This window comes from Parasteatoda tepidariorum, chromosome 3 (assembly GCF_043381705.1).
Source record: "Parasteatoda tepidariorum isolate YZ-2023 chromosome 3, CAS_Ptep_4.0, whole genome shotgun sequence".
NCBI lineage: Eukaryota > Metazoa > Arthropoda > Arachnida > Araneae > Theridiidae > Parasteatoda > Parasteatoda tepidariorum.
Window position 1 is genome coordinate 4636582 of NC_092206.1, and position 9039 is coordinate 4645620.

Below are 9039 nucleotides of genomic sequence, written 5' to 3' on the forward strand. Positions count from 1 at the left end.
ATATATATATATTTGCTGTTCTTGGATCTTTAGGATGTCAAAACGCAAGAATTTAACAATTTTTAATTATTTTGGGAAAAAACCGCGACCTGAAATTAGTGAGGTGACAGCATCTAGTACCAATGTAAGTTTTTCTGTTGTACAGAAATGTGATACTTCCGTTGAAGAAAACGTTTCTAACATAACAAAATGTGATGAATGTGAAAGTGGCCCTCAAAGTGTTACTTCCCACCCATATGACATTGGACTTTTTTTAGAAGATATTACATTATGTTCTTAAACTTAAAAAATCAAATCAGAATATAACTAAACAATGTTGTCTAAATAAAATGTCAAAATGGTCTAGCTGTCTAAATTAGGGAAATAATAGTGCTTTATTATAGAATCGAATTTCTTTTAGTAGTTTCAGAAAATTATGAACACCCCCTTGAAAAAATTCTGCGTACGCCACTGAGTAAATGATTAAAATTTCAATAACAATTGAATAACTTATTGCAGAGTTACAGTAACAAGTTCAATACGGTGTTGACCCGCCTCTAGCCAGGATACAAGCTGCCACACGGCATGGCATAGACCGATAAAGCTCCCGGATGGTCTCTTGCGGTATTTCCTGCAAAATTCGATCCAATTGTGGAACGAGGTCATAAACGTTCCGTGCCAGATGCAATCGCCTTCCCATCATATCCATGACATGCTCGATGGGAGAGAGATCTGGTGATCTGGCAGGCCAAGGAAGAGTTTGACAAGCTTGCAGACAGTTCATAGCAACACGTGCCATATGTGGTCTGGCATAGTCCTCCTGAAAAACCAGCCCAGGGCGCTGCAAAAGGAACGGTAAAGGTACTTAGGATGTCGTCGACGTACAGCTGTGCAGTAAGTGTACCTCTAAGGACGACCAAAGGGGTCCGGCTGTCAAAGGAAATGACACCCCAGACCATAATGCCTTGCTGAGGGCCGGTGTGGCGTGAAATAGTGAAGACAGGATCCCCCCTCTGCCCTGTGCGTCTCCAAACACGTCTTCGATGATCGTCAGGACACAGTTGGAAGTGGGATTCGTCGCTTAAGATTATACGTCCCCAGTCGGCATCATTCCAGCCTGATCGAGCGTCGATTTTGCGCGTCTTTGTGCGTTCTTGGTGCGTCGATTTTTTTGTTATAGAGTGTATATTAATAATAAAAGTAGTTATATTTTGATTTAAAATTTGCATTTTTAATATTTTTATAAAAGCTAAAAAGGTAGTTGATGCATAAGAAATTATAATAATATTAAGCACTGATTCCTTCCTCTTTTTTCAATTTTTTTCCTTAGCTATTAAGTTCTGCACTAACGCGAAATCGAAAGGACGATGCCGAAATAATTAGGCGAAAGGGAAGAGCTTAGAGATGTGAAGATCTTTAGTTAAAATAAATCGTTAACTTTGCAGACATAATGCTATCAATTTTAACTATACATTATAAAAGCAATTCTTAAATTGCAAACATACTATTAGATTCTTTAATTATCTTGCTTGCACTAATTAATTAACATATTTAAAGTTTCTTTTTGCTATTATAAGATTATTTAATTATCTTGTTTGCTCGAATTAATTAACATATTTACGAATCTGTGTGATGGTGTTGTTGTGGTACAAACTTCGAATAATTAAAAAGTGATTTATCACTAACAAAACAGTTGTAGTGTTTTCCTTTTGTTTAAAATGACACGTATTGTACATGTTTGAAATACCAAAAACAAAAAGGATAAACATAAAAAAAAATTCTAATTTTATCGAAGAAGTAGCTTTTGCATTTAAAATACGTGATTTCAATGAACAGATGTTTAGTTTCTCATCATTGTAGATAAAAACTTACTTAAAAACTTGTGCAAATATTTTTTTGATTTGTCGACCAGCAATAATTGTTACAATTCTCTTTTTAAATCACAACCATGATTCTCACTGGTTGCATTTTAGTGGTGCTTGTTGCAACAGCATTAGGAAATAATGCCGCGGGTAAGTGTAACGACAAAATTTTATTTGTAATTTACGATAATACTGTGATTGTTTTCTACATGTTCAAATTATACTCTTTTTTTTTAAATAACTGTCGTTGAATGGCAGACGCAATTCTTGGGTTTATGACTACTAATATTCAACTACGTAGCCTTGTAATTTTGAACCGAATCCAGAAGACAAGGGAAATCCTGGATCAAGTATTGGCGAGAAATTTGCCTTCGTGTAGGACTTTTTGATGGAACTAACCCGCATTTGCGTTACATGGAGAGGAAGACCACGAGAACTCTCACGGTTAGCCTAACGGCAAGGGGACTCTAACCCATGATCCGTCTACCACAGAGGATATTTCATGTCAGCGCTGTGGTCGGTGCAAGCCGGGAGCGGAATTCGTATCGACCAACCATCGCCGGGACTCGAACCATGTTAACCTCCTTCGAAGGCGAACGCTCTATTCCCTGATCAGTCACTGCTCAAATTATACTCTTTGTACATATGCCTCTCCAGGTTAAGCAATTTCCTCCCACTTTCCCTCTCTCCGTTACCAAGTTTTCAGTAAATTTTGCAAACATTTCAGTAAGAAGTTTAAATGTAATAAAGTGGGGAAAAAGCGAACAAAATTTTGCTGAAATTTTATCAGCAAAGAGTTTAGAAGGTATGGAGAGTGGGAAAATCACGTATCCTTGTATCTCTATTTATAAAGACTTTAAGATAATAAGTTGATCAAATTGTTTTTCTCTTTCCTCTTACATTTATTAATTGTCTCTTACATTTATTAATTATCTCTTACATTTATTAATTATCTTACATTTATTAATTATCTCTTACATTTATTGATCATCTCTTACGTGTGAAGAGAGTTTTCGAAAAAACTACAGATTGTAGTCTTAGAATCAATAAGACATAGAATCAATAAGAACAGTTAAATTTTTCTGAGTACGGCGCAACTCTTTCGTATTTTCATTAAAAAAAATATTAGCTTTTTAATTTAACGTAATATAAATGTTATTATGCATTTTTTTAAAGAATAATTTCAGGCACGGAAAAATAAACTTTCAACCAGTTTCACAGATTGGTTTGAAAACACATTGTAATTTGTAAAAACAAGTATTATAAATGTTTTTTGTTGTTGTCGTTGTTGTAAGTTTGATAACATTGCGGCTACGTGAGAAAAAACCCTCGTATCATTTCACCTGAATTTTATGTAAAATGACCTCTTGAATCTGAGTATCCTATTAACCAACTTTTTCCTGGAACAGCTCCCTTTTATTTATCACTTTAAATTTTGTTCGAAGGAGGAAAAATGTTTTGCCTTTAAACCTGTTATGCTAGGAGGTAAAAAGCTCTAAAACATGAGCAACAATGAGGGAGATTTTTGGGGGGAAAAGGATTTCCCCCTTAGTTTGTGAAGTAAATTATTACAAGTGATCGTTTTTTCTAAGACTTACTTCGCAATTCTACACATTTCAACTTGTAACCTCTCTTTTTTCTTTAATAATTGAAATATTTGAGAGTGAGCAAAAGAAGGTGCGAAGAAGATATCAGAAAATCCTCTTATAGGGGATGTTTCAAACTTTATCTCGATAGCTCTCTGACTCGTGCAAGGAGAGGGGGGGTACTATTTTAACTAGTAACGCGTGACGCACCGTTATCACATGAAGAGATGTAGTAAGTAGGAATTTGGGAGGGATTTTTCCCCTGAAATTATAAAAAAAAGAATGAAAAAATATTATTAAAACTAATCAATTTCAGGTTTTTTTAGCAGTTTAATCTAGTTTAAAAGATGTTCAAGCTTATAGCCTCTCTTTTTATTCCAAAAACATACCCAAATAATGTAAATATTCTATACACAATTTGGCTAACTTTACATACTTATTTAAAGTATGTAAATTCTATTCTTTTTCCTTTACAGATGAGAGTCAACTGGCCATGGAGAATCCTGATTTGTTCGAAGGGGACATAACCAATATTGACCCAAACGTAAGTTAACTATACTATTATTACTATTATAAAATGGGTGGATGCTATTCATTCAAAGTAGGACATTTTACCTTCAAAACTAATTCAGAGCATAAATGAGCTTAAAAGGCTGAACGTTTTGCTCGCCTCCATTTAAGAAAATTATGAACAAGTTTTGAAAAATTTTACAGACGAAATGTAAAGGAATTTTTAATAGCCGGAAGCTACGAAACAATGTAGAGAGGCGTGGTGGCTCAGGGGATAGAGAGCATTCACCTCCCAATGCGGTGAACCGATTTCGAATCCCAGTGATGGCTGGTTGATACGAATTCCGCCTCCGGCTGGCACCTACGCAAGTTCCAATGTAAAATATCCTCCTCGAGTGGTAGAGGGATCATGGGTTAGAGTTTCCTTGCCGTCAGGCTAACCGTGAGAGGCCTTCGTGGTTCTCCTTTCCATGTTACGCAAATGCGGGTTAGATCCATCAAAAAGCCCTCCACGAAAGCAAATAAGAATGAAAGATTCCTTATATCCCCTATTCAAAATTCAAGAGTTTGTGATGCCAACCCTAGGTTTCAGAAACATACAGAAGATCTTCATATATCTGATTACACGGATTTCAGCTTTTTTGTGATGTATATCGTTGAGCATGCTTAATTAATCTTCCTGTTAAAGTCAGAAAAGCCTTTACTACCCCTTTTTAATATTTAACTACAACAAAATTTTGGGGAAATGTGGTAGTTAGATTTAAAACGCAAGACACCACTTACTCGCCAGTTCTGGTCGTCTATACTGTTCTGGGGAGTGACATTTTTGCGCCCTAATAAAAAAGCAAATTACGAAGAAAATTTATGTACTAGAAAAAAATTACGATTCATAATTAATCCCATTCTATACGAATTCCCCACCAGGTCTGCGCCGACCACAGTGCTGACGTGAAATATCCTCAGTGGTAGACGGATCATGGGTTAGAGTCCCCTTGCCGTCAGGCTAACCGTGGAAGGTTCTCGTGATCTTCCTTTACAACTACCATTTAAATTATAAACATTTCTTTCTATCGGGAGAATTTCCAGCTTAAATTACGCCTTTTTCTAATAAAAATATTTTTTCTCGTTAGCATAAATGGGATTTGTGCTTTATCCATTTTCTATACACAGAATAAAATTGAAAAACAAGATTTTGGCAACATTATTCTTTTAAATTAATATTTCTTTTTGGCCGGGATATCCTGGTCGGTAGGGAGCTGGGGAAATGTCCGAGAGTTCGTTTGTTTGAACCCCACCGACTGAATACTCCCCGTGTAGTAAATGGTGACTGGTGCACGTTAAAAGTCTGTCGAATCGCAAAGTCCTCCATGTCCCCATAACAAATCAATATCTCTGGGGGTACTGCATCGATCGTTCTCTGATTCAGGTCAAAATTGCGATCTGTGGATGAATGAATGGATGTATGAATATTCCGCTCTATAAACGGGTGTGACGTTTGGGTGTGGTAGAAGTCGAATTCTTGGCCATAGATGGCGCCACTGGAAAACAAGAACAATCGCACCCCTCTGCCTAAACAGGCATAAGAAAGCAAGCAATATTTCATTTAACGTGAAAAATGTTTCCATTATGCACCGCAGCCTATGATAAATCACTAAATATGAATTTATAAATTGATTTGAATTAATAATTTGATTTGGTGACAATGTTTATAATTTGACTAAAATTTGCGATTCTTTTCTCGATGTTTAGGACAGAAATGCTCATCCCCAAAAAATAAGGCGTTGGCCAAAGGGAGAAATTCCCTACGTTATAGAAAAATCTCTTGGTAAGTATACGATTGGAATAAATAGTCTCTTTTCTTGTCTATACTTGTCGAATGAAAAGAGGAGAAATTATAATAGAGTATATACTCTCGATATCTCGAACTTCGATTTATCGAAAACCTTGTTATGTCAAAAAAGTAAATTCTTCTCAGCATTACATATCCACCTAATGTTAATTTGAATTCCTATATAAAAAAAGTTTCTTCTAGAACCATGTTATGTCGAATTTTTTTTTCGAAACAGAAAAATCACGAAATAAGTTTATTGTAGATCAATTACTTTCTAGTTAATGCTTAATTATTTTTGTCCTTAGCTTTTATAAATTAAATTATCATTGTTGTATTTAGACTTATAGTTAACGATCGTTACATACATATTTAATAGTAGTTATTCTTATGTTTCATGACTACTTTTTAGAATATATTTTTTCGACTTTTCAGAACATATTTAAGACTGAACTTGTTATGTCGAAAACTCGCTATATCGAAAATCTCTCAGCTTCCCTTAAGATATCAAGAGCATACTGTATTTTGATAATCTAAAAAAATATATCAATACAAGCATAAAAAATAGGTGCTATAAACAGTCAACTATTGTCCCATTATGGATTTATTTTTCTGCCATGCAATTGGAAAAGCGACGGAAGTGTTTCCGTGCAATAAGGTGTTTTCACACCCCTTTTTTTTTCAAGCGGACCATCCTGAATAACTATTGACCCAATAATCGAATCTTCACGTGTTAGGACTCAATCTTAATAGTTCAAGGGGGTGACCTCAATTATGCAAATAAATTAATGCAGATAATATTTTAAGCTACGAAAGAAAGCAGAAAAGCATACTTTCTCTGAATAAAGATATAATTTTTTCAACGGATTCGGATTTCTGATCCACTGATAGCCGCAATCTGAGAATTATGGTCCCCATAGTTTGGCTAGAAGAGTGCTCCAAATTGTTAATTTTACTGCTTGCGTATTTTGTCATATCTCGAGAACTTTTTAAGTGAAATAAAAAAAAATTCACTCAATTAATAGAATTAGTTTATCAATAGATAAGTCAACAAAAAAATAATTTATCGAATTTTAAAACAGTCGCATTGTTAAAATTCCATTTCTCAGGAACTATTCGACCGATTTCGCTCAATTTTTGCATTACAATGTAAAATCACATTTTCTGAAATGATTTAAAAAAAACTTAAATACTTTGCAATTTTTTCGACTACTATTGAATAAAATAATAAAAAATATTTAATATTATGGTTTGATAATAATTGTAACAATACTTTCATTCGTGAAATATCACACAATTTTAGTTTCAGTTTGCTCAATAAACTTTTTCAAAGCGTTTTTTTGCAGAAAAAACTTTTAAGAAAGATTTTTACTTTTAATTTTTTATTTAAATTCTTGATATTTAATATTAATCTACAAAATATTGTATAACAGTTGCTACTTCTGTAATGCTATTTAAAGTTTTCATTATTTAAGGTCTTTAAACTTTTAAACGTAAGAAATTGATAAAAAATTAAAATTTTAAAACAATTCATAAAAATGCATGGCAGTTGACAAATTCTTTTTTGTTCCTTCACTAATGTTTCAATGACATTTTTTAATATTTCTTGTAGAGGAACACAGAGATCTGATTCTTTCTGCTTTTGAAGATTTCAATAAGAAAACATGTCTGAAGTTTGTACCGAAAACAAACCAGAGGAATTATATCCAACTATATTCAGGAAGAGGGTAAAATATTTATACACTTTCTTTATTCAATCATCAAACCCTACAATATTTTAAATAGAAAACACGTTTTTCTTTGTATAAAGTAGGTAAACATTGTTATGCAGGAGGTAAAATTTATTGGAAAAAGTCTCAAAACGATTATAATATCCAAAAAAAGAAAAATTACCCATACGTTAACGAAAATTTCATCAACAATGTATTTAAAATCTAGCTATGTGAGTACCGAAGATTGTTACCAATTCTGGAATCCTTACAATTTGATAACAAAATGCTTTGCTAAACAATGCATATGGGTAAAACAGTCTAATTTAAAAATGGCGCTTCTAAATCTAAATCAGTGCGTACTACCGCAAGTTACTGATTTAAGAAAGTTTTATAACAATTTGACCATTGCTGAAATTCTTCCGCAAATTGCAAGTTCGCTGTACCATTGAATCAGCTGCGACGCGCTTCCAACACGTCACACGTTGAACACATTCTGTGATCGATTAAATTTTAATGAGTCTGACAGATTTTTTGTCCTTCCTTAGGTGCTACAACTCCCTCCTGTTGGACAAAATTTAAACTAATTTTTAATTGCAGAAATCGCTATCTCATGGTCCATAAATACCTAGTTTTATCAAACTTCAATAAGTTGAAGAAGTTTTGATAAAATATATTTAATTTATTCGATATTTTAACATCTGCTAAGGATAGATTAGGAGAATCATCAGTGTTCGGAGCCATCATCTGACTGCAATAAGAAAGCAAAGCAATAAGAAAATCAATGATCAACAGAGAAAGTTCTTTCCAATGTTTTTTTCTTCTTCTTCTTTTTTTGTGAGCTTTGCTCTTGAATTTTGAGCTCGACTTTTGACTCTTTAATTTTTAAAAACCTTTTTAAAAATATATTTTAAAACAATTCCTGATACTGTCGCTAAGGAGTATGTTTTTTTCGTAAAATTATTTTTTTGTACATTTTTTTTAATTATTTCAGAATAATTTGTTGTTGTTAATTTCAGATGTTTTGGACCAGTTGGTATGACCAATTGGGGTCAACAGCTCTTGTCCATTGGTCCAGGATGCTTGTACAAAGGTGTTATCATCCATGAGCTCGGACACGCAATAGGATTCTTCCATGAACACAACAGGTCGGACAGAGACAAATACATAAAAGTTCATTGGGAGAACATAAAATCGGGTGCGTTTATTCCTTTCTTTCTTCAAACTGTTAACATTTTTTAAAAACTTTATTTACTTTTCATTTGAATTTCTTTCTTATTTATTTATTCTTTTTCCGTTATTTTAGTATTTTTTTCATCTCTTGCTCTAAAACTCGGGGAACAAAATCATTTGAGCGTATAACTTTCGGAGGAGAAATATCACGTGGACAAAGCTTGTTCCCACGAAAATTCCTTCCTGCGATAGTTATGATCAATGTGAAATTTTTGATCTCCACTATATTCTCACGTAGTTATAATCCAGCCAAATCTAATCCTTGACTATCGCTTTTTTTTTTTTACCCATTGGCAAAATGGGTGTTGTTTTGGGTTTGATGGCGTGCGCAC

At 33.7% G+C, this 9039-nt stretch overlaps 1 protein-coding gene across 1 annotated transcript in view; it reads left to right on the forward strand.

Annotated features, from left to right (window-relative positions):
* The first annotated feature begins 1832 nt into the window (after window positions 1-1832).
* The window catches only part of LOC107445157 (astacin-like metalloprotease toxin 5), a 9173-nt gene continuing 1966 nt past the window's right edge, over window positions 1833-9039 (forward strand). Inside the window, exons 1-5 of the mRNA XM_016059499.3 lie at window positions 1833-1991; window positions 3904-3971; window positions 5687-5762; window positions 7378-7492; window positions 8494-8672. Coding sequence (XP_015914985.1) covers window positions 1928-1991; window positions 3904-3971; window positions 5687-5762; window positions 7378-7492; window positions 8494-8672 — 502 coding nt within the window. The 5' untranslated portion in view covers window positions 1833-1927. The remainder of the gene's footprint in view (window positions 1992-3903; window positions 3972-5686; window positions 5763-7377; window positions 7493-8493; window positions 8673-9039) is intronic.